The 27,100-nt window shown below is 36.0% G+C and overlaps 1 protein-coding gene across 3 annotated transcripts; it reads left to right on the top strand.

The window, feature by feature from the left end:
• The first annotated feature begins 397 nt into the window (after positions 1 to 397).
• On the top strand, positions 398 to 9,083 carry LOC109788506 (Calcineurin-like metallo-phosphoesterase superfamily protein). 3 transcript variants are annotated; one of them, XM_020347246.2, is made up of 14 exons: positions 398 to 700; positions 1,245 to 1,310; positions 1,469 to 1,647; positions 4,196 to 4,331; positions 5,423 to 5,519; positions 6,022 to 6,126; positions 6,211 to 6,308; positions 6,477 to 6,517; positions 6,624 to 6,681; positions 6,990 to 7,064; positions 7,137 to 7,297; positions 7,395 to 7,661; positions 8,222 to 8,479; positions 8,619 to 9,083. In XM_020347246.2, exons 1-13 carry the CDS (start codon positions 560 to 562, stop codon positions 8,451 to 8,453), a joined length of 1,656 nt encoding a protein of 551 aa, XP_020202835.1. In that variant the 5' UTR covers positions 398 to 559; the 3' UTR covers positions 8,454 to 8,479; positions 8,619 to 9,083. The 3 variants fall into 3 exon arrangements, with proteins under 3 accessions (XP_020202835.1, XP_020202834.1, XP_082930976.1); XM_020347245.2 differs by having other exon boundaries at positions 8,222 to 8,490; XM_083074850.1 differs by having other exon boundaries at positions 8,222 to 9,083.
• Positions 9,084 to 27,100: the final 18,017 nt, after the last annotated feature.

The raw sequence follows: 27,100 nt of genomic DNA, 5'->3' as shown, positions 1-27,100 counted from the left end.
AAAAAAAATAAAAAGTTAGATTAGTTGTGTTTGAGGAATAAAATATTTAAGAGGAAACTTGTATTTTAAAATGAGACTTGTGATTTAATATATATTTTTAATTTGAATTAATAGTAATTGTATGATACGGGCATTTATATTTATATATTTTTTATTTTAAACTATTTTTTTCTAATATGTAGAAATAAGATTTAAACTTAACAACTTAAGATTATTAGATCGAATTTTTATTTAATTTTAAATGAAAATCTTGTTTTCAACATACGACATTTATTTTAATAAAATTTTGATTTACAAATCTTTATTTTTTTTATTTATAGAATTTACAAAATTTGATTAACAACACGAGTTTTAATTTTATTTTTGAAGTGGTTTTATAGTAAGTGTAATTTAGCTGGAGTGTTGATTGCTGGTTCTCAGAACAAGTTGTTTGACTAAAACATAAAACTCTCACAAAAATAATGCGTTGATCCATCGATCGAGGCGGTAGCGTAATTTGATTGTGTAGTTTGCGATGAGTGAAGCCACGAAGCATTGATTTGATTGTATAGGTGAAGAGATGAAGCAACACGAGTTAACTCTGTTACTGTGCCTCATTTGGGCACTAACCCTTCTCTACGGTGAGATGTTTGCTTATTGGCTTCCACCCATCTTCACTTGTTCCTGGCCCCATCTTCTCCACTCCTCTTCTTCTTCAACGGTAACTATAAAGTCTTCATCTTTTCACTATTTTCGTTTCTGGGTCACACTCAATATTTTGCATTCATAACACTAAAACCAAAAATGTCTCGTTTATTTGGATGCTGCTTATGGGGTGGGGAGTTCATGAACAATGAAGCTGTATCTTAAATAAGAAAGAAATTTTTTTTGGTTCTGTGAATTATGAAATTTAAGGTAGTCTGCTAGTTGGTATATTCAAATGTAAAGTTTTTGGTTTTTACATGTAATGAATGATTCCAACAAGGAATGTGGGGAGGGTATATGCTGGATGGATCTAAAAAATTTATTTTTGTTTTCTTGGAAAATATTGGTGGGGTTTTGGTGAATGTTGAAGAGTTTGAATGTTTGATGATTCCTGGTTGTTGAAGCTGAAAAGGGGAATGGAACCTAGCCCAACCCAGCATGATTGTTTCTTTTACAGCATATTTAAAAATGTGTCTACATTACAATTACAATTTCATATACTAAACACAATAAAATGCATAACTTACTAACTGACCTGGTTTTGTGATTTTTGCTTGCAGACTCAAACAGACAATGGGAATTATCAAGCTGATTATGTAAAAGTTGCTGTTATTGCAGATCCACAGGTTAATATTTCTTTTCTTATGGTCATATGCATACATGTTTGTGAAAAATATACCAGCATTGCATATGCCTGTTTAGTGTTTATGCACTTCTTAATGTATGTTTCTTTGGATATGCATCTCTCTCATCATTTAATATGATTTTTTTTTTAACATAACAGCTCATGGATAAAACTTCCCTCGGTCTTCCTGCAAAATCTCTTGCACTGGAACTTGCAGAATTCTACACTGATTTAAACATGCGTAGATCATTCTTTTCATCTATCCTACCTTTCAAACCCGAGGTCATATTGTTTTTAGGGGATTACTTCGATGGAGGTCCTTATTTATCAGATGAAGAGTAAGTCCTAAAAATAAATATTTCTATTTGCTAATTTCGCTCTGTACAAGTTTATAGTATAATTTTTTCCTATTAGCCTTTTCCTTCTAGGTTGATTTGGAACTCAATATAAACCTTTTACTTCAAAAAACAACATGACCAAAGAACTGGTGACATTTTATGGTTTGGACATCAATTCTTCTTTATTTTTATTTGGTTCTAAGGAAGAATTTTTTGGACAAAAAAGATAAAAAAAACGAATAGAGATATTTCCAGTTTCTCTTTATTTATTTTTTTTGGAAACCATTTTATTGATGTGAAGTATCTATCAACTTTGTCAATAATTAATCTCGTCAAAGAACCAGATTGGCCACTTTTAGTGGGGTCTTCAGTTCCTCTTTATGTTTTACAAAGAAGTCCCCCTGAACAAATGATTAGACAAGCACCACAGTCCACATAGAATCCTACTGAAAATTTTTGGATTAGTCTCTGGTCAAACTGTTGAAGACTTGAGTGGAATACTGAAATCAAATCATCAAATGATTCTTTGGTGCTTAATGTTAAGTTTTAACCCTTTTGTTTTCTGAATTATTTCTTTTTTTCTTCGAAAAGCCGACAAATGCAATGTATTATAATTATAATTTCTTTCCCAAAGATTGCCACAAGGTGTAATCAATCCAAGAAAAGAATGATAAGAACAATAAGTTTTGGGATTTACAAATATTCAAGAATATGTACCCAAGCCCCACCTCAAACAACAACTTAATAAATTTTCCGCCACATCAATTTACAAACAGCAATAACATGGTCATATCACTATATCAGTACTGGATTACAAAAAATTCTGTCAAATTGCTGATAGCAGCTTCTGTTTTTCTTTCCACCTGTGTGTGTGTGTGTGTGTGTGTGTATATATATATATATATATATATATATCTTTCCCTACCTTGTTCACTCTTGTGTTCCCCTGCAACAGATAGATTAGGATATATTTGACTTTATCCTTGGAGTGGTGTGCCTTCAATGATTGACTTTAGACAATAAATTGGCTCCAAAGTCCACTCATAGAGGGAGTTATTAAAATTTTTGTTCTTGCTATGAGCCAACTCCTAGACCTATATTTAAAAAGGTCCATCACCTTATCAATTTTAGGTGCTTCCCCTTTAAATAAAATTTCATTCCTATGTGTCCATAGAGTCCATATTACAGCCATCCATGCCATCATCCAAGCATCACCCACCCTACTTTGGAACTGTTTTCCACAATGTTGTCTAAGATGATCTTTACAATTAACAGGAAAACTCTTTCCTTGCCCACCCATCAAGAGCACTTGTTCCATGCCTCATAAGAAAAGATACGTCCAAATAGGAGATGTGATGCTGTTTCTTGTTCCTGCTTACAAAATACACATGATGTATCAACGGTTTTAGTGATAATGCTCCTCATTAGCAGATTATTTTTTGTTTGGATCCTGATGCTAGCTAACTTCCATTTAAAGGCTCTGATTTTGGAAGGGACCTTAATCATCCAAATGTTCTTGAAGAAATCAGCATCTTCATCCCCCACTTGTGACAAAAAAGATTTATACTTCTTTTACAACATATGATCTATTAGCCCCTTCATTCCACCTCCATCCGTCCTGTCTCCCTTCCACTAACAATGTTGATTGAATTTGTTGTTGAAGTTGTTGCATACCTTCTTCCTGCCAAGCAAACTATAGCCTTCTCAAATTAATATTCCACTGCCATTCTCCACCCATCCATGACACCATGTCAGCAATCATCCCTTGTTTATTAATAGAATTGCTATAAAATATAGCGGTTCTTGTCCGGTCCAATGATCATGCCAAAAACTCACATCTTTTCCTTCTCTCAAATCTCTCCTAAGATTTTGCAAGAATCAGCCCCAATTTATTTCCCCAATGTTGCACACCTTTCGCGTATCATTCCACCATTTTGAATGCTTACTTGAGTTATATACATAATCCTCTTGTAGCTTCCCTGTGTCCCCATACATTGCTATAAGCACTCTACCCCACATGCTTTGTTGTTCTGTTGCAAATCTCTACAACCATTTTCCCAAAAGAGCTTTATTAAACACTTTAATGTTTTAATCCCAAGAACCCCCCTATTCTTTGGGGAACATACTTTTTCCCACCTTATCCAGCTGAGCTTCCTCTCATCTCCTTTGGGCACCCACAAAAAATTACGTTGGATTTTATTCATCTGCTATGCAAACCCCCCCTAGGGACTTTGAAAAATGACAGATAGAACAGGGGGAGAGACGGAATAACTGACCTAATGAGGCAAATGTGTCCACCAATTGAAAAGATAAGTTGATTGTTTATTTAGTCACTAATTACAGATTTAGCTTAAATTTCCATTTTGTCAAAAATATGAAAAGATAAGTCAACTTCTTTTATATGATTATTTGCTAAGGACCTGTCTAATTTCAAGTAATTTGGGTTTGACTCATTTATCTTGAAAGACTGTTTTCTTGGGTTGTATTTTAATCTTGTTCACTCAAATTACCTATCATGGAATTCTTATACAATCTTTTGGATGGACAGATGGCAGGATTCTTTCAGTCGATTCAGACATATATTTGGTTTGAATGCACAAGGAAAATACACAGACATGCAAGTTTACTACATTCCGGGAAACCATGATATTGGATATGAAAGTCTTCATTCTCTAAAGCCGGAGGTATTTCAACATGCTATACTTCAACTTTTGATGCCCAAGGTCCAATAGCTCTTAGGTTGCTTATATTGACATGTACAATATATAGCTACAACTGTAAGTGAGTGAAATGCCCAAAGACATAATTGAGAGTCTGAGAATGTATTCATGGTTAGTTGGTTACATTTATCTCAACTCTCAAGACCTTTGGGATGATGAATTACATTATTGTGCCTAAGGGTTGTTGAGTGTCAATATTAAAAAGGAAAAGAGTACATAGACCCCTCAAACTTTAGCTTGCTATACACCATGAACTTTATTTTCTTCCCAATTACTCCTTAAACATCTTGTATTAAATATTAATGCAATAGAACCTTCTATTAATTTTTTGTTAAGTCACTTGTGAACTTCCAATCTTGATCCATCTTTGGGATTAAATCTTAGCCTTTCTATTTTTCTATTACTATTATTATTTCTAAAACACATTTCCCTGATTTTTATGTTTTTAAAATCTAAAGAAAAACTAACAAAAGGAAAAAGAAGAAAGACTTCGGAGACCACACATGTGACTTCAGTAAAGTAAGTTTTAAAAATAATAATAATAAACTAAATGGCTTAGATTTAATCTCCATGAAGGGTTAGCTTGAGTTGTGTGTTACAGAGTTAATGGAAGGTTAACTGAAGGATTTATTATATTAATACAAGAAGGTAAAGGGGTAGTTGGAATTAAAACAAAGTTCAAGGTGTCTATTTGTTATCAGGCTAAAGTTTAGGATGTATAATCTTCCCCATTTTAAAATTTGGACTTATTGATGACATGTACAGATTGTTGATTGGGTGAGATGGGATTTTGTATAAACAACATGTCAGATATGTCTTTTTCATTGTGATTCGTATAAAACAAGCTTAAAAGTTTAAACTACATCTTAAATGTTTCAAAACACTTTATCAAGTGGCTCTTTAATCAAGTTTTTTCAGTTCAATTTTACATAATTCACAATCTAATTTATGAAATTTAACAAACATATTTACTAGTTTTGCACTTTCCATCAATTGTTTTCTCTCCTTTGGCTCCTTCTTTGCTCTTAACATTTTTTATCATTACATGAACATAGGTTATCCAGCGCTATGAGGAAACATTTGGGACTAGAAACTATAGATTTATGGTTGGAACAGTGGATTTTATTGCTGTTGATGCACAAACTCTGGATGGTAAACTGGGGTTTTCCTTATGAATTTTAGCTGTCAAGTTCTTTAAGTAGTGATGCTGTAATTACTAGTACTCTTAATTAATGGTACCAAGTCATCACGCTTGTATCATTTTCAGCACAATATGTATTCCTGATTTATCGGATTCAACTTTTTTCATTTGATCAAACCCTTTTCTCTTTCTCGGCTGTACCAGTTGGAATAAATGATTTTGTATATGTTTTCTGCCACATCCTATATACTATGTTTCACATGGAACTTATTCTTCCTTCATGCCTTTTAACAATGACCATTTCTCCATTTTGGATGAGGCTCTCTTTATAGATTATTTGTTTTATTCTTTGACAAAAATTTCTTATTTAAACAAGTAATTGCAGTTTAACTATTTAAATATCTAACATAGGTTATCTAACTGTAATATTGTAAGTTTCAATCATATGCTATATATACATGTCACTAAATTTTTATAAAGCGGAAAATGCTGAACTACTTATGTTTTCTACAGGACAGCCACAAAATCATCTGACTTCTAAAACTTGGGATTTTGTGAAACACCCAACAAATTATTTGGGTTCTTCAACTTGGGATGTTGTGAAGAATATCTCTGTTGGTATGAACTGGCTAATGAATATAGTTCATTGTTAGGTTGGATTATGTGTCCCATTGTAATCCTTATTTTTTCGCACTTTACTAGATGTGGTTCGTCCAAAAGTCTTGTTGACACATATTCCTTTATATCGACCTGATGATACTTACTGTGGTCCTGATCGTAGTTCCCCAGTTATCAATCAGGTAAAGTTTATTTCAGTTTCTTGAAATAAATCTATAATAAGCATATTGTATGCAGTATGGTGTTGTTGGCCATCACAGTAGTGTGGTGCACTGGGTTGTGTCTGAAATATTAATGTTTCATACATGCCATTCTTGAAGAATATTAACAAATCTCTCTTTAATTTTCAGAGGGTACATCACACTGTAAATGGTAATAGTAATGATATATCGTAAGTTACTAATCTTTCAAACCATATGAGAAGCATGGAAATTACATGAACTCTTTGCAAATAGCACATAGATGCTGAGGTCTGGTTTGACTTTTATTTCATTCAGGTATCAAAATTATGTTTCTGAGGAGTCATCGAAGTATTTACTGGATACAATCAAACCTGTGAGTCATCTATCTTCTTTTTTGGATTGTTGTGAATTGCTATTCCAACCTGACATGTTTTTTTTTTTTTTTTTTTTTTGGTGGGTGGTGGAATTCCTGAAGATTTCCCCACAATGGTTTGTTCAATCTGTCTTTCATTTTTAAAAGACCTTGTGACTAGTGATAAAAATACTCGAGTAATTTTCATTTTCTCTGTCGAGAATCAAGATTTCTGGAAAGTAGAGGATGGCTAGGAAAATAGGGGAACTGAGATTGGTGACTATAGTGAGGATAACTGCTTTCTGAATTAACAGTTTTCATTTTGACAGAAGTTTATTTTATCTGGTCATGATCATGATCAGTGCACCATCACGCATCAATCTAAATATGGGCCTGTAATCGAGGTAAAAACTTGATCTCCACACTGAACAGTCTACTGAGTGTTTGGGCAATTAAACTGACAGTAGTGTGTGCAGCACACTCTAGGTACTATAAGTTGGCAACAAGGAAACTTGTATCCTTCTTTCATGCTGTTATCAGTTGATTACTCAACTCATCCAAATGCTTCCATTCCAGAAGAAAAGGCTTTGTTGACTCATCTATGCTACCTTCCAATGCAAACACACATTTACATATGGTACCTAAATGCTTATTATAATGATATGAATAAAATGTTCACCTAATCTGTTGATTCAACCTTTTCTTAATGAGTTCTAACGATCTGTAATTGTCAGGTATATTGTGCTATTTATTATGACCCTTCTTGCTGCCCTATTTTGGCCAACAAGTAGCACCAGTTTCTGGCATCAGTGTTGTGGCGTAGTTGGCTGTTGTAAACAACTAATAGCTAGCATCTTTTCTAGAAGTGAAACAAAAGACAAGGATGAGGATGCTAACTATGATTATGAGATGATGTGGGATGCAGAAGGAACAATGCATCTTGTAAAGAAACCCTTGAATGTATCTACTGTAAAATCAAATGACCGAAGCTCCGGAGAAAGGTAAACTTTGGTTTTCATATTCTCTGCTATTACTCTGTATATGGAAAATATGTGCGGAAATTCAATCCTATAAAAGAATTATATTGCCTTCAGTCCTTTATATAAAAAACAAATTACTGATTCATTAAACCGTATGAAAACATATAAATTAGTTAATTTTAATTAATAATATAGTAAATTTAAATTTTACTTCAAAAATATTCATAAAATTAAATAGTTTGAGTGGTTGTTATATTTAATGTCATTGTTCACAATTCAAGAGATAATTTTTTTCTCCAACAAGTGACTTATATTGTTAATAGAGGTCAATGAATGCATCCACCTGCATGAAGAATGAGTGAGTGTTTCAATAATAGACTTCACAATAAATTAAGAATATGAAAAGAAATTAACAATCAATACATGAGTATTGTATGTTTCTTATAATTAGGATTAAAGAATGTATTCATTTGTTTCATATATAATGGACCAAAGGGAGTATTTGATTTATTGTGCGCAAACTCTTGCACATTGAGGACAAAACTTTAGCATCTTCCTGTTGTTTTTCTATCTGCTGTCAGGGGTAATGTTGTGATGCGGGCAGCAGCTAGAAAAAATACTGCTCAGGAAGGAGATCACTCTGTGAATGTGGATATGGATTCAGCAGCAAGAATCCCTCCCAGAACTGGCAAATCAAAGACAAAAATTATAATCCAGAGATTGATACGCACACTGCGAATGCTCACTGTCATTGCAGCAGTGAATGTCCCTCTTTACATGATGTTGCTGTTCAAGGATTGGATTGACAAATAAAGATGAAATTCCTATCTATCAGAGTGGTATCATTCAGGTTTTACATTCACTTTTTTTTTTTTAAATGATAATTTGTAGATCCAATTAGATGTTCAAGAAGATACTTGCTATCAACATGATCTAATTAATCATATGTTGACGATGCTTCTTATGTTTACTTGGCAGCTTGAAATCCATCTTTAATTATGCATGACATGGTCATGATCATACGGAACATCAAGTATAACAGATGTGTTTGAGTTATTGTTTCTATTGCTGTTGAGATTTCCTCTGAAGTCATGTCATTTGCAGAGTTTGATCAAAATTTACATAGCATAGTCATTCGGTTTTAATGTATTCTTTCATTTGTTCATTTATTTTTTTAATACTACCTTGTCCCTCGTATCAGTAAGAAAAAGAATCTCAACTGTCATAAAATAATGTTATAGGAGGAATCAAGATATCAGATATGGATGCAAATATAACAGCTACAACTATTATATGTAACTAATTAAGACGTGTATTGTATAACTGTGATAAGCCTTAGCTGTAATAAGCCTCGGGTGTGTGCCATGTTCTTGAAATAAGACAACCTCCTCACTTCCTAAATTGTCATAGCAAACTAATAAAGAATGTCATTTTTGTATTTCATTTATTTGTTAGATATTTCAAAAGATGAAATTTTATTAATTACTTTAAATTCATTTTTTTTATAGTTTTTAATGAGATTTTTTATTACTAGTTTTGACTTGGTCAGCAGATATTTGAAACACGTGAACAATAGACCACGAAAACTTGTCTCCGTTGTGTTACAGGGGTGTGGCTTGGCAATACAAATCAGAAACATGTATTTGTTGTGTATTGTGTTATTATACATTTCATTGTGTATTGCGAAGTCACTTCCCTGTAACAAGGAAAAAAATACGTTTTCATTGTGTATTGTAAAATTTCAAGTAGGTAAGCAAACTCAGTAGGCAACTATGCTAGTATCAACCTATATCAAATATCAATCAATATTAGTAATCTGTTATCCTATAATCAATAAGTTTGATAACAATAAGTCAATGGTAAAGTGCAATAAAATTATTAGTGTTACAAAAATTACTTTGTAACTCTCGAGTAAAAGTAATATCTACTACCGTAGCAAGGAAGTGTGAATGATGACAGGTATGAATTAGCGCAGTGAGAAAGTGGTGCTCTACTTCGAAAATAGGAGTGTATTGGGAGAATGAGGTAGTAATAAGAAACTAAACATAATTAAAAATAAAGGATCAAAATTGTAAATAAAAAAATGAAAGGGAGACACCAAAAAGTAATATAAGATGATTAAAATTTAAAATCACCTCTTGGCGCTGACAAATACTGATTTGAGCGGCGAAGCTCTTGCATGGGACTACACCCTTTTCCAGAGCATTAAGCATACTAGATATCTACATGATTCTTCGAAGACACTTGAAGTTTCCATTTCTTGGACTGATGGTGAACATTTTTTATATTCTCATGATATTCCCTTGTATTTGTTATATTTGCTGAGAATTGAAATCTATAATTTGTTTTATCATATAATATACATAAGAAACTGAGATTTCTTTTTAATTCACTTGTTGCATTGAACACACATGGATCAATTAGCCTGAAGTTGTTTCAACTTAATAATTAGTCTATATGCAAATGTATTAAATACTTGAAAGAAGAGTTTCATAACCAATAATGATGCTACCTAACTTAAAGAATGTGGTCTATGCCAAATAAAAAAATTCACTCACAAAAATATTACAAAAGATCATTACATATTTCTACAAAGGTAGAAAATAATTGTTAGAAACAATTTTAATAGTGTAACACGAGTTGAACAACTTTGCTTACTTATTAAAAGACTAATTATAATGGCAAAGACTTTTATAGTGAAGGACTCATCTGGTCCATTCTGAAAATGTGAAGCAAAAAGAGCGTACGAGGGATTTGTATTAGTAGCATTTTCCAAATTAAAAATGAGATCCACATGACTTGCTTATTTTAGAAGCAACTTGTTGCACCTAAGATCTTGTGTTACGAACTTAAGATGATAAAGAACATGGATCAAGAGATATGTTTGTCTTTGCTAGGCCAGGCAATATAATGGAAATCTAGACTAGCTAGCTAGAGCCAATACATTTGTGTTGTCAAATCAACCTCTCTTCAAACATTCCATGATGCTTCCAGATAAGTTGTCAAAGCATCATCATCTTCACTTCACAATCATTTTCACACCGGCTACAAAGCTCGCAATCATTTTAATCAAACCCTTTTCTCGGTATGTTTTGTACATGTAGAGTGAAATTGCAGCAACATTCTCTGATCGAGTTCGTTAAAAGACAGAACCTATACTCTAAGTGCTGATGGTACTATTCTTCGATTAGAATTAAAATTTAACCTCAATAATACATGTAAATATTTCATGAAACTTTTTATTAGAAAAGTGAAACTCTAATTTGAAAATAGCACTAACAATACACAGTAGTGCTTGTAAATTTTATCCTTTGTTAAACCACCGCTAAAATTTTATATATAGTTGACTGTATTGTTCTTTAAACAAGGTTAAGGACAGTGAAACCTTTGTCCCCTTAAATAGATTCACTTAACTCAAATAATATAACTTTTGAATATAAGAGTCTTGGACAAAAAGCTTGCCCCTAGCCTTGACGCTATCCCTAGTATTCACATGACACTATAACATAATCTTTCTCAAGACGAAACAACTTTATTATGAATAACGGTAGTGACTTTGCAACTTGTCTTCTATATAACATACAACATTTGAGTTTCCCTTCTGCATTTTTCAAGCTTGCATGGGTGGTACCAAACGTTATTTTTTAAGTAATAGTGTCAATCGTCAAAGAAAGAACAATATATATATATGCAACACAAGATAAAAGGGTTTTGGTATAAACCAAAAGGCTATAGTCTTTTCCATGTAAAGGACAACATTCCAATTATTCTAACATCAGCAGTTAATTAACTCCTCGCATGCTACATATTGTTGAAAAAGCATCACTGAGGGTGTCTATAAAACTCTCCTTTCCCCACAAAAACCCATTGGGCTTCTCCAAATGGGTAAAAAAAAGAAGAGGCCAAAGGAGACTAAAATGACAGATCCACAGTGAAGCCATATAGCCCAACTGATGCATGGCAAGGAGCTTCCTTCAAACAAAGATGTCACCATTTTAGAAGATAGTAATTAAACTTCATGACATATATATTACACATAGCTAAAGAAGACCTAAAGAGGGTGCATGAAGTAAGAGTAGGTGTGAGTGAGCTCAATCATCTCCTTGAATATACCAACAAAGTAGCATGGTGGCACATCGACGTAGTATGTAGAGACGAGCACGTTGCTCCTTCACCAAAGAAGCACACTTGCTGCTAATACCATATCCCTTTCTCTTTGCAGCAATCTTAGTTCCTTGCTTGCACTTGTAGTTTTCAAACTCAGCCATGGATACTAGTAGTAGTAGTAGTAGCTTGAGCCTTGTGTTTTCTCAAAGGGAAAACCCTAAAAAAAAAGGCTCACTACACAGCCTGAGGAACTATACGTGGAGGCTGCAATATATATATAAGCAAATGGCTCACGCAAAGGTTGACTGGGTGGAGTGAAATGGAAGTGATTAGGTGAACGTGGGCATGCTCGAAAACTGAGGGATTTGCAGGCTTTTGGGGTTTAAATTTCAATGAAGTTAAGGGGGAATGAACGTGGGTGTTGGCAACAGCAATAAAATAATGTACTTGTTGTGTTACCTATGTAAGTCAAGGGAGGGTTAATTAGAAAAGTGGCAAAGGTGAGCATGAAAAGAGGGGACATTGGTAGTATAATAATGCAGACAAAGCATTGAGTGGAGTGTTCAGCCACGGGAACATGCACCCGGCAACGTTACCTCAACTCTGAGGTGAGTTGGAGGTTTTGTTGGATTCTATCTTGCTTCACGTCACTAGTGTTTAAAATTTTAATATTCTTTATTCTTAATGTGAAATAATTTACTAAAGTCCTAGGATCTAACATGTTTGATTATTAAGGGGATGATAAATAATTAGATTCTATAAATTTCTAAATTAAGTGTTCTGGTGAGGTGAATTATACAGAACATATGACTTCATGGTTGTTTTCAACCAAATCTCTTGAATTCTCAATGAGACCTTAGTCTTTTTTCAGATAGGAAGAAATCATGTTTTATATGTTATTCGATGTAGAAGGTTCTTATTATTATCTCTCAATGGATAACAATGACATCTGGTCATTAATTTAAGTTCATATCATCTTTGATAGTTTAATAAGTTCATTTAGTTATCATATAAAATAAAGCTCACTAATAATAAATAGTTAATATATATTTTTAATAATGTTTGTTAATTATTAGAATATAAAATTCCAACGACCAAGTCCAATCAACATCTTTTTTACTTCAAATTATTAAGGCAAATGGCCAGCTGTTTGATGAGAGATTTTTATCTATTGATGACAGTTTGTTAATAGGATGAATCTTTGATTATGTTGATATGTTTGGATTTAATCCTTTCGTGCTGATGAAGAGAGAAAACATAAGTTAGTTTATCATATAATAAGAAAGGATACGTTTGGATTTACTTCCCCTTGTTTACTGATTGATCTAATTAATCTTGTCCCTTTGTGAGATTACATTGATGATCCATTAATTTTCATGTGTTATGCAAAGCTGAAGTGTCATCTGGAGTACTTATCCTATGCTTTTGTGTGAGACACCGTGAGAGAGAGAAAGATAATATTAAGATATGGAAATCAGAATCAGTAGATGCTAGTCAAAGTAGATTTCTTCAGTTTTGGTTGGAAGTTAGATGGTGCTGGCTTCCAGCTTTTGATGTCCAAAGAGTTTGGATTCCAAAGTGTAATATTGAGTAAGATCTTTTTAGGAGACAATTTTTTACCTATATTTGATTTGGTGCTGGCGTCTAGATATATTTTCCTTTTCTTTTTCAAACTACACATCAATTTGAACTTAGTCATGTGGAAAATGTGATCCGGATCTATAAGATATGATTCCATTTTCCATTCTGAATTAATTGTACAAAATAGATATCTGTTATGTAAAGGAAGTTCATAATACTTTTATTTTACGGGACAAATTATACTCACATTTTTTTTTAATGTATACTTTGACTTTGGTACATGTAAATTTGAAATTGAAAATGTTAGTTTCTTATATTTAGTTTATTATTTAAAAAAAAACATTTTTAGGAATAATGAATAATTGTTTCTCAAAAATATTTTTCATAGAAACATTTTATAAATTTATTTTGATTTTTCTTCTTATTTTTCTTTCTTAAAAGTGTTTTGTAGAAACTTATTCAAATATGTTTTATGCATTAATTAAAAATAAAATTTTAGAGTAGATAATGTAAAACAGATTTTATAAAGTAGTATATGTATAAACTAATTTTAATTTATATATATATATCATATATGAAAAAATTATTTCATTTTTTTCTTCTTCTAAAAATGCTTATAAACCAAATAATACTCATATTGTATCAATTAGAAAATTATTAAGTATATATATATATATATATATATATATATATATATATATATATATATATATATATGAGAGAGAGAGAAAAGAAAGAGAATTTGTAACTTTAGTGTCAAAGGTCATGTTATAAGAAAAGGGAAAAAGAAAAAAAGAGAGCGACATTATTCGTAAAGTACAGATAATTTGCAGTTTTGCAAGTTATGTACAGTTACAATGATGTATATATAGTACACGAGCTTATTCGTAAAACTTCATTATGCTTATAGTTGTGATGTTTTATCTTGTTTAATTCTAAATTAAATTACATTGTAATATTATTTAAATTAGGTTTTTCGCTATTTTATATATAAGTATGTTATAAGCTGAATGAAGTTAAATGTGTGTATGATATTTTTCATATTATATTCAGCATAGGAGAAGATGCACTTCATCATGTCTCAACATATTTATTTTAAAAAAATAAAAATAAATAGAAATTAATAGAAGAAGTTAAAAGCATCTTTGCATACCAAAATATCGTGAAAGATCTTATTAGTGTGTAAGAGTTTACTTTGGAGCTTAGTGAAAAGAGAATAAAGAAAAAAGAGTGGTTACATCTTTTATTTTTAGATAGACATCCCTAAAGTTAATTAAAGGTACATCGTTTGGAAAAAAAAATCAAAATAGAGAATAGCCTCTTTATATATTATTCTTGGTCAATCATGTCAAAATTTAATCAATTAATTATTTCTAAATAGTACATGTGATTTAACTTTAATGAATGTATATAAATGTGTTTTATACATGTATTTTTTCTTTTGACTTATGTTTTTATCTCTCAAGTATTGCAATTATACAATTTTGATCTCTAAGATTTTAATTGAGTAATTTTAGTTCTTAAAAGATTATAATTGTTTAATTTTAGTCTCTTAATTTTTAATTAGACAATTTTAATCTCTTAAATATTATAATTGTGCGATTTTAATCTTTTTTATTAAAAATTTAATAATTTTAAAATTTTAATATATATATATATATAATATTTTAAAATTATACAATTATTTGCTTATTTAAGTTAACGTATATTATAATTTTGTTAATATATCAAATAATATATGTTTATTATTAATAAATACATAAAACTTATATATTATTAGTATTTTAATATTACTGATAAATTAATATCAATAATATTTTTAGTATATTTATAGATAAACTAATAATTTGATAAATATAACTTAGTATATATTAATATACTTTTACAAAAATATAAATATATTAGATAAGATATGTATATTTCTAATTAATATAATTATATTTTTGTAAAAGTATATTAATATATAATAATTTTAGTGTTCTATAAAATATTTTTTAAAATAGAAAAACTAATGTCTCGGAAAGTATTTTCTTAAAGTGTGTTGTTTTACATAATTTCGAAAAATACTTTCCAGAATAGTAAATTTACTGTTCCAAAAAGTATTTTTTAGAATTATGTAAAATAACGCACTTTTGAGAAATACTTTCTGAAATATTAATTTTACTATTCGAAAAAGTACTCTCCGAATGTGTGGTATTTTATATAATTCTGAAAAGTTCTTTCCAAAACAGTAAATTTAATGTTTCAAAAAGTACTTTCTGGAAGTGTGTTATTTACATACTTTCGAATAATACTTTTTTTCAAAACACTAAATTTATTATTCTAGGAGTACTTTTTAGAAACATGTAAAAAATACAATTCCGAAAAACTAATTTTACCATTCTGGAAAGTATTTGAAAATAGTGAAATTGTTGTTTTGAAATGTCTTTCTAATAACACTAAATTTAATGTTAAGATTTTTGGATGTGTAAAAAGAGAAAAAGTGTTGAAAGAAAAAATGTAGGTTTAGCTTGACAGAAATTGTAAAGAAAGCTCGCATGTGTCCACAATGTTGTTGCACACAATTCTACGGTCCGAATGCATATGAAATGTGAAAGAGGTAAGAGAAGAACAAAATAATACAAAAATTAAAAGAACTAAAAATACTTATTAAAATAAGTAGAGAATAGATGAAAGACAAAGAGAAGGAAGGATGTGTGTGAAAAAAAATAAATAAATTAAAAATTGAAAGTGTAAAATTAAAAATAAAAAATAAAATATATTTTAAATTTTTTTATAAAAATAAAAGAGATATACTTATCAAAATAAATAAATAAAAGGAGGTGTATATATCATCAACCATTGTGTTATATAAAGGGCCGAATGGCTACTGCGCACTGGGCCAACATTTTTGTTCCAAATTTGTGGGCTTAACATTGGACCAAAACAAGTTCGGCTTCGATAATGAGATTGGGTTGAGAAAGAACAACATAGGCTTAGGATCAAATTGGGTCGTAGGTGCTGGAGAAGACAAACATAAGTCAGAGGAATAGCTTAGAGACATTGTAACAACTTTGTCATCAAACAAAGATCAATTATTCTATCCCATGCATATGATACAAAATTCAATAAAATAGTTAGCAGTATATTTAGATAGGTAATAAGAAGAGAAAATGCAAATATTGTTGAACGGAGTAAGATAAAGTAAACATATAAACAAAAAATGGCCAAGTCAAAGAATTTGTGTGATGATAATGTAAGATCTTACTGTCCCCTTCATACCCAGGAGCAAGTGCCCCTCTGACTATTGAAAGAGTGAACGAATAAAAAAATAATTTTGAAAAATAAAATTAACATTTTTAATGGATATCCCAACTCATAGTTATAAACTAGCTTCTTTTGAAGTATAAAAATTATCAAAGTAAATTTTGTTACTCCCAGCATTTTTTTTTCTTCATACGCTTAGAAATTTGTCTTAATATTTATATTTATTGGTTTAATTACATTTTTATTCTCCATGTTTTACTTAGTGTGTGATTGTAGCTCTCTTCGTTGTAATTGCTCACATTACTTCTCATAGTTTCTCAGCTGTTAAAATTGAATTGCTGACCCTGAAATCTCATCCAATAATGAATGGAAATATTATTGAGGTGCGACGTAGTATTGATTTATAGATATTGGCAAGGAGAAACTGTTTGTTCACATTTCTATTAATACATAAGGAGGAGGACTTGATTAACTATTAATAGAAATGTGAACAATGAATATAGACAATTGCATATTATTTAAATAGTTAAAGATTAAAGGATAAATGCATATTATTTTAAAATGAATATGTAATAATAATTAGCTAATTTTTACTCTTATTTAAATAAAAAAAAACTTTTAATTCGGATCATGCATGTATATACATTGTATGATTTAGATTCATCGTTCTTGAACTCTAAAAAGAAATGAATGCCACTTATTATATATAATTGTAGGTTAAATATCAATTCCTCCCACTCTAGTTAGATATAATCTCTTCCCTTCTCGCCCCCTCCCACACAAAGAGTCCCAGAGAAATGAAACAAATAATTGTTTTTTTTTTCTTTCAATAAAAAGTAATGATAGGATACCATTAAAAAAAATATTTAAAATTTTAATTTCAAATATCTAAGATGTTATTTAGATATAAAGGTGTACTATTCGCGTCAAGGAGCCGAGCTTAAGCTCAGTACAAAGGCACTAAACGACATCGGATAGGCGTTACGTGACATCGGCCAGAGTAAAAGCCCACTATCTATCGGGCCGTGGCCAATCTCAGGCCCAGATCGACATTACCCTCGCCTAAGAGGAAAATCCTAATTCACAACAAAGTACGTGCACTATATATAAGACGATTACACTATCAAAGACTAACTTTAGCATCGGAGTCTCTTTTGCAGGTACCACCCCCATCTCGGAACAGCCGACGTACCCAGCAAGGAAGGCTCACCAATCTTGCCCAGCAGATCGCCCCTCTCGACTGATCTCCGGTAAGAACATTTGGCGCCCACCGTGGGGCCGATCAAGAATTCTCTTATCGGCCACGCTTATGTTTTTCACCCGAAGCCATAGTAGAAGAGCAACAGACGAAGCAGAGCAAGCACCCAGGATGGAAGGAGAAGCGACCCTATGACGACTGATCGAACAAGTCGAACAGATGCAGCAGCGACACACCGCCAACTTGGAAAATATGCGTACACGCGACGAAGATGACTTGGCGGCGCTACGGGTAGAGAACGAGCGCATTCGTGCTCAACTCCATCAACGACCCCCACATGTACCTCCTCAGCCAAGCAACCAACACGAGGAGGAGCACCAATCGGTCTCTCCATCACCGACAGTGTCGAAGATAGCCACCCACCGATCCGCGACACATCGGTCACGTGCACCGATGCAAAGATCGGATCAAGAGGTCAACAATGCATTAACCTTGGCTCCGTCACAACGGGCCAATGTCCGCTACCACCCTTTCGTGGACGACATCATGAAGACACCTCTCCCCTTCGGCTGGAAACCCCTGAACATCGATCGATATGACAGATCCACCGATCCCGATGAGCACATAGATCTCTATGTCACCCAGCTGAACCTCTACACCAATGATGACTCCATCCTCTGCCAAGTCTTCCTGACCTCACTGAAAGGATCGACACTTGCATGGTATACCCAACTACCACCAGGGTCGATCAGTAACTTCGACGCCTTGGTTAGGCGATTTATGGCACAATATGCAACAAGCCGACCCCACCACATCACCTCGGCCGCCTTAGCCAATCTTCGGCAAGGTGACGACAAGCCGCTGCGCAAATTCATGGAGCGATTCACCAACATCACCATCAAGATCTGCAACCTGAACCTCGAGGTCGCCCTACACGCCATGCTCATGGCACTCAAGCCGGGTCCCTTCATTGACAGTCTTTGTCGGCGACCTCCCTCGGACATGGACGAACTCCTTGCCCGAGCTGTCGAGTACATTCAGATGGAAGAGCACACGACGTTCCGCGACCAAGTCCGTGGGAAACCACAGGAGAAGCAAGACCACGACCACAAAGATAAGATGAGAGTCTCCAATGACAGTCAATTCAAAAAGACTAGGCCGAACAAGGGTGGGAAGTATGACTTCTACACCCCCTTGAACGCACCCCGAGTACACATACTAGAGGAGGCTAGTAACACCGACCTGATTACCCTGCCCCACCCATACACAACCCCAGTAGCGCAGACAAATCCAAGCATTGCTGATACCATAGAAACTATGGTCACACAACCGAGGAATGTTGCACACTCAAGGACCGCATCGAGGAACTCGTCCAAGGAGGGCACCTTGGACAAAACGTCCAACGACAACAATCTCATAGGGGAGGCTACCATGGACACGAACGAGGACGAGGACGAGGCCGAGGCTCCGGCGCTCGAGTAGACCAATCCTCTGGATCCTAGCAAAACATCGGCAGAGAAGTGCAGGCCGAGGTAAGTCATGACACAGGAACGAATCCCTTGCGTGGAGTCATCAATACAATTGCAGGTGGCTTTGCAGGAGGAGGCTCTAGTAGCTCAGCACGCAAGAGACATCTGCAAAGCATCAACAATGTACACGCGGACACGTCAAGCCCCCATAGCAACATGCCACCCATCACCTTCACGGATGACGACTATGTTGGCATCTGCCCAAACCAGGATGACCCCATGGTCATTGCGGTGGAGGTAGCTAATTGGGAGGTCCACAAGACACTAATCGACCAAGGAAGCTCGGTAGACGTCCTATACTGGCCGACATTCCTAAGGTTAGACATCCCTCATTCTCTCATTCAACCTCACACGGAACCCCTAGTTGGTTTTGCAGGAGAATGAGTCCACACTCGGGGATACATAGAGTTGCTGACAACTTTTGGGACACCTCCCAACTCAAGAAGAACCATGGTTAAATACCTCATCGTCGATGCAAACACATCATACAACATCATTATAAGGAGGCCGACTTTAAACCAACTCAGAGCTGTGGTGTCCACCCCGCATCTGAAGATGAAATTCCCACGAGGTAACGGCCAGATAATCTCGATCAAGGTAAACCAAAGAACAGCTCGGCAATGCTATGCTGAAAGTTTAAAAGCATCATTACCAGTAGAGGAGCAGTGCCGAGGTGACTCCCCCACTATCACTCACATCACTCAGGCCGACATTACTGACCTAAATTCGAGGTCGGATTCCCATGACAATCGACCAAGCCCAATTGACGAGCTAGCTGATCTTCAAATTGGAAAACTCCCCGACCAATGCACCAAAATGAGCCAACATCTTAGCCCGAAATTGCAACAATAACTCGTAGCCGAGATCTCTAAAAATGCTGACCTATTCGCGTGATCCAGTGCCGACATGCCAGGTATAGACCCTAACCTCATCTGTCACAGATTGACAATCCACAAAGAAGCAAAACCAGTGGCTCAGAGGAAACGAAAAGTCGGCGGAGAAAGACGAGAAGCCATCATAGCTGAGACACAAAAGCTGATGAGATCAGGATTCATCCGAGAAGTCGAGTACACTACGTGGCTAGCCAATGCAGTGCTCGTAAAAAAGAACTCAGGGAAGTGACATATGTGCGTCGACTACACTGACCTGAACAAAGCTTGCCCCAAAGACGCCTACCCCTTACCAAGCATTGACAGGTTGGTCGATAGAGCATCCGGTCACGCCCTTCTCAACTTTCTGGATGCATACTCTAGATACAATCAAATCATGATGTACCCACCGGACGAGGAGCACACGACGTTCATCACCGATCACGCCAACTTCTACTACCGCGTAATGCCTTTCGGCCTCAAAAATGCAGGAGCCACTTATCAAAGGCTGATGGACAAGGTCTTCCATCAATAGATCGGACGAAACATGGAAGTCTACGTAGATGACATGATCTTGAAAACCACATCGGCCAACACCCATGTTGCTGACCTAGCCGAGGTGTTCAATCAGATACGAAAACACAACATGCGCCTAAACCCCGAAAAGTGCGTCTTTGGAGTCCAAGGAGGTAAGTTCCTCGGCTTCATGATCACCCATAGGGGTATTGAAGCCAACCCAAAAAAGTGCAAGGCCATCATACGGATGCAGAGCCCCCAAAATGTCAAGGACATCCAACGCTTGGCAGGAAGGTTAGTCTCTCTCTCGTTTCATCCCCAGGTTGGCGGAGAAAGCAGGACCTATCTTCAATCTGTTGCGGAAGCCTAAGAATTTCGAGTGGACCAACCAATGTGAAGAAGTCGGCTTTTTGACCCCAATAAATAAAAAAATTAAAAATACACGAAATAAATTAAAAAAAAACAATTTACCAAACTAGGTAATTTCGGACAGCGTGGCGCCACGTGGATGAGAAAATGCAGGGGGGAGGGCGTTTTTCAGAAAAAGCCTCCCCCCATGCGCCTTGTATGGGTGACGTGGCACCTGGCACACATGGAGAAGAAAGAGTAGGGGGATAGGCATTTTTCAGAAGGAGCCTCCCCCCAAGCGCCTTATGTTGAGGTGATGACACGTGGCAGGTTGGAGAAGAAAGACCAGGGGGGCAAGCGCCATCTGTTCTACGTTTGACACGTGGCACACCTTCCCCTATTTTCTGATTAAATGTGAGTCGCCCATTTTTAAATTTATTTATTTCTGTACTTATTTAATTAAAAATATAAAAATTAAGCTTTTAAAATGAAAGGTTAATATTTAAAAAATAAATAATATACAAAAATTGTGTCGCTGTCCATAGCGACACCTATTTTTCCAGTTTTTTAGTTTTTATTTTATTTACTTATAATAATATAATTTTATTTAAATTATTTAGTTTGTGTACTTTTAATTAAAAATATAAAAATGAAAATTTAAAAATAAAACGTGATTATTTGCAAAAAAAAAAATTATACAAAATGGTTGGCGCTAGTCGCTATGGCCCATAGCGCCTCTTTTAAAAAATTCATATAATTTAATTTAAAATTACATTTTAAAAAACTTAATTTTATTTTTATAAATATATAATAAATAACTCAGTTTATTATTTTTATTTTACATTTCTATTATTTTTCTTTTTTTATATTTTTTTCTTACACAGTGTCGCTATGAATTACATTATTTTTGTTAGTCCATCAAGTGTGTTGGCCTAGCCTATAACGACACTGGTGTGACTCATTCCAGTCTAGCCTAAACAAAAAAAAAACAGCCACGTGTCAAACAAAAATATAAAATTAAGAAAAAAATATAAAAAAGTAAAAATAATATAAATGTAAAATAAAAATAATAAACTGAGTTATTTATTATATATTTATAAAAATAAAATTAAGTTTTTTAAAAATGTAATTTTAAATTAAATTATATGAATTTTTTTAAAGAGGCGCTATGGGCCATAGCGATTTGGTGTCGTTATGGGCTATAGCGCCAACCATTTTGTATAATTTTTTTTTTGCAAATAATCACGTTTTATTTTAAATTTTTTTTAAAATTTTTAATTAAAAAAACACAAATTAAATAATTTAAATAAAATTATATTATTATAAGTAAATAAAATAAAAACTAAAAAACTGGAAAAATAGGTGTCGCTATGAACAACGACACTATTTTTGTATATTATTTATTTTTTAAATATTAACCTTTCATTTTAAAAACTTAATTTTTATATTTTTAATTAAATAAGTACAGAAATAAACAAATTTAAAAATGGAGGACTCACATTTAATCAGAAAATGGGGGAAGGTGTGTCACGTGTCAAACGTAGAACAAATGACGCCTGGGTCCCCAGCTCTTTCTTCTCCAACCTGCCACGTGTCATCACCTCAACAGAAGGCGCCTGGGGGGGAGGCTCCTTCTGAAAAACGCCTACCTCATGCTCTTTCTTCTCCACGTGTGCCAGGTGCCACATCAGCCATACAAGGCGCATGGGGGGGAGGCTTTTTCTGAAAAACGCCCACCCCCCCTACGTTTTCTGATCCAGATGGCGCCACGCTATCCAAAATCACCTACTTTGATAAATTGTTTTTTTTGTAATTTATTTCGTGTATTTTTTTTTTATTTATTTGGGTCAAAAAGCCGAAGAAGCCTTCAAGAGCTTTAGAGGCTTCCTCGCCACCCCGTCGGTCTTGCAAAAGTCGAACTATCACGCCGACCTCCTTCTTTACTTGGCCGTGGTAGAGGACGTAATTAGTATGGTCATAGTTCAAGAACACCACAAGGAACAAATTCCCATATACTTCATCAGCCGTGTCCTTCAAGACACAGAAAAACGGCACCAAACAATTGAAAAGCTGGCATTGGCACTCATCACGGCAGTATGACGCCTCCGACCTTATTTCCTGAGACATCAGGTCATCATCAAGACCGACTACCCAATTAAGCAGATATTAAGAAAACCAGAGCTTGCAGGGCGCATGATCTCATGGTCGGTAGAGCTGTCAAAGTTCGACATTCGATATGAATCCCGAGACCCCTAAAAGCTCAATGCTTAGCAGACTTCGTGGTCGAGCTCACTCCGGCCCCATCACCGGAATGTCTAACCTGGACCCTACACGTTGACAGGTCCTCCAACGCTAAGGGAGGAGGCGCAAGAATCATACTCGAAGGCCCCAACCAGGTCATCATTGAGCAATCCCTCAAGTTTGGTTTCTCAATCACCAACAACCAAGCAGAATACGAAGCATTACTAGCAGGATTGAGGCTAGCACGAGACATCGGAGCACAAAGGGTAAGTTGCAATAGTGACTCAAAGCTCATGGTAGAACAGCTCAGCGAGACCTACCAGACCAAGGACACCCTATTGCAAAGGTACTATCACACAATGTCCCAATGGACCTCGTCTTTAGAGGATTTCACCATACATGATGTGCCCCGAGAATAAAATGTTAGAGCCGATCTCCTGTCCAAGCTCGTCAGCACGAAACCCCCTGGACAATATCAGACCATCATTCAAGAGACCATCAACTCCCCCAACTTGGACGCCAAGGTCGTCATCGTCAACGATGTTGAAGATAAGGAGTGGATGACCAACATCTGGAACTACTTAAAGGAGGGGATACTACCTAGAGACAAAGACAAAGCTCGAAAGATGAGAGTGAGATCATCCAAGTTTGTCATCATCGCACGTGAACTCTTCAAACAAGGCATCTCAGCTCCCTGCTAAAATGCCTAACCAAGTCCCAAGCCACCTATGTCATCGAGGAGATCCATCGCGGCATATGTGATATGCATTCCGAGGCGCGTTCTATGGCGGCCCGAGTAATCCGAGCTGGATATTACTGACCCACACTGAAGTTTGACTGCAAATATTAGTACAAAGGTGTAAAGAATGTCAGCAGTTCGGCAACGTACATCGGTAGCCACCCAAAGTCCTCCACAAATAGGCATCCCCATGGCCTTTTGCCCAGTGGGGAATGGATATCCTCAGACCATTCCCCCCTGCGAAAGGCCAACTAAAATTCCTTTTTGTCGCTGTCGACTACTTTACCAAGTGGATCGAGGCCTGCCCACTCGCCAAAATCATCGTCGAGAACGTGCAAAAGTTTACCTGGAAGAACATCATTTGCAGGTTCAGTATCCCGCACTCCCTCATCACCGATAATGGTAGGTAATTCATCGCACAGAGCTTCGAGAGCTTCTTCTGAGAGCTCGGCATCAAGCACCTGCCCACCTCGATGGAGAATCCCCAAACCAACGGCCAAGCCGAAGCTACGAACAAGGTCATACTCTAAGAACTCAAAAAGCGACTAGGGAGCGCCAAGGGACAATGGGTTGACGAGCTCCCCAGCATTCTCTAGGCATATCATTGCACCCCCAATCCACGACTTAAGAAACTCCTTACAGGCTGACCTACGGAGTCGACGCCATGATCCTAATCGAGGTCGGCGAGACGTCTCATCGGCGTAACACCTTTGACAGTGAGCAAAACACTCAAGATACAGAAACCAACCTTGACATGTAGACGAACTCAGAGAGGAGGCTCAGATTCAAGAAGAAGCTTGCAAACTCCGAGCCTCCAGAAGATTCAACACGCGAGTTCGACCTCGCTCTTTTCGAGTCGGAGACCTAGTGTGGAGACTACAAGGCGAGGCAAGGAGAGACCCATCAGAAGGGAAACTCGCACCTAATTGGGATGGCCCGTTCCGAGTAATCGATGACCTGGGAAATGGAGCATACTGACTAGAGGAACTCAACGGCAAAACCATCCTAAGAACTTGGAATGCCACTCACTTCAAGTTTTATTTTAGCTGAATTGTACAAATGGGTTGTTGCACTCTTTTCCCTACTCAGTCTTTTGTCCCAAAAAAATAGAAAAATGGGTTTTGGTTGAGAGGAATTTTAACGAGGAACACCAACAACATCAATAAAAATGACTCACTTTACTTATACTTCTTCAATCTCACGATGTTTAACCTATACTTAGCTAAGGTCAAATTCGAACCTTGGCTCGATTGATATTAAGCAAAGGTTGAATTTGAACCTTGGCACGATTTACATTAAGCCAAGGTCGAATTCGAACCTTGGCACGATTCATATTAAACCAAGGTCGAATTCGAACCTTGGCACGATTTATATTAAGCCAAGGTCGAATTCGAACCTTGGAAAGATTTATATTAAGCCAAGGTCGAATTCGAACCTTGGCACGATTTATATTAAGCCAAGGTCGAATTCGAACCTTTGCGCAAATTATGTTAATGGTCAAGTTTGAACCTTAAGGCCAAACACGAGCCCCAACACGAAAATTAAAGGTCAAGTTTGAACCTCAAACGCTTAAAGAAAAAACTTGCTTTCAAACAACAATGAGAAAAGTAATATATATATATATATATATATATATATATATATATATATATATAGCAGATTCATTCAAAAGGTAATGAGTTCAACACAATGCTAAAAGCAAGTAAAATAAACTAAGTTATTATATAACCTAAGAGCAACAATCAGAAAAGTCTATGTAGCTGTGTTCTCGCTAGAGCTCTCAGATAGGTCATCCTCATCGACCAACAGCCCATCTTGCACATCTTCAATGTGCATCAGCGAGAAGTCCACCTCGAGAGCAATTAATCGGGCCTGGCGAGCCGCCTTCGCAAATCCCCTCTTATGCTCAACTATCACGGCGCGCTCGGTCTTGTGCAACGTCTTCTCCACTTCCTTCTTTGAGAAAGCCAGCGCCTCAAGGTCCAACTTCAAGGCACTAACCTCCTCGCCCTTGCCAACAAGAAGGACCTCATCGTAGAGATGTTTCTCCTCAGCCGCCCGTAGTTTGGCCTTCAAGACGGTGTTCTCCTCCTCCAGTAGTCGCACTCGACCTAGGGAAACCTCAGCCTTGCCCTTGGTCGACTTGACGGCACCCACCAACTCGCCAACTTGGGCAACATAAGCCTCGTTGGCCTTCACAGCTACCTCTAACGAATTCTGGGTCTTGGAGAAATCCCTCCTCAAAGCCAGAAGCTCAGTAACGCCCTTCTGCGCTCTTTCTAGCTCGGCATCATGCTTCTGCCAACGCCGCTTCCAGTGATCCATGATGGCGATAGACCTCTGCATGAAGACATTCGCCGAGTCTAGACCCTCCACCGACCCCACCTTCTCTATCATGGCCTTGTCGGCCACAAACTTCGGATCCTCCTTATAGAACCTCTCGGTGGTAAGATTGGCATTCCACAGCGATGTCACATCAGGTGACATGCTAACATGGTCCAACCTCGCCAAGGGCCGACTGACGTCGAAGCGCTGGACGATGCACCTAGACTTCGAAGCTAAGGACGTGCCAGGGTTTGCCGAGGTCATGGTTTGAGGGGACGACGTTGGAAGGGCGGACGACTTAGGATTGTCCTCGCCAACCCTAGCCGAAGTTGACACCAGAGCCACCTACAAACATAACATACATTTCAAAAAAAAAAATTTCCTAAGTTACACACTATCCGTGTAAACCAACAAAAGATAACACAAGTACCTATCGGATCGGGGTAGCCTCTAGCACGAGCCCCTCCACAAGTACCTCAGCTCCAGGACTTGCCGTAAGATCAATCAGAGAAACAGGTTCAGTGACCCTCTAGGACGCCTCTTCAAGATTGGGGGTGGCGCCGGAGCCCTCACCAACCACACCTTAGGATCCCTCTTTCTTTTTCGGTTGGTCTTCAAGGGGGTGACCTCCACCTCGCCAGGCTCGGGCACATCCGACTCCTCGGTATTGTACCTAGCCTTAAGCTCGCGCCATTTACTTTTTCCCATTAACTCTGCAAACAAGCATTGCAAACACAATGATTAGAACAACAACACAACTC

Source organism: Cajanus cajan, chromosome 5 (assembly GCF_000230855.2).
Source record: "Cajanus cajan strain Asha chromosome 5, NIPB_CcT2T_4, whole genome shotgun sequence".
In the NCBI taxonomy this organism is placed as follows: Eukaryota; Viridiplantae; Streptophyta; class Magnoliopsida; order Fabales; family Fabaceae; genus Cajanus; species Cajanus cajan.
This window is presented reverse-complemented; position numbering and strand designations above follow the sequence as displayed.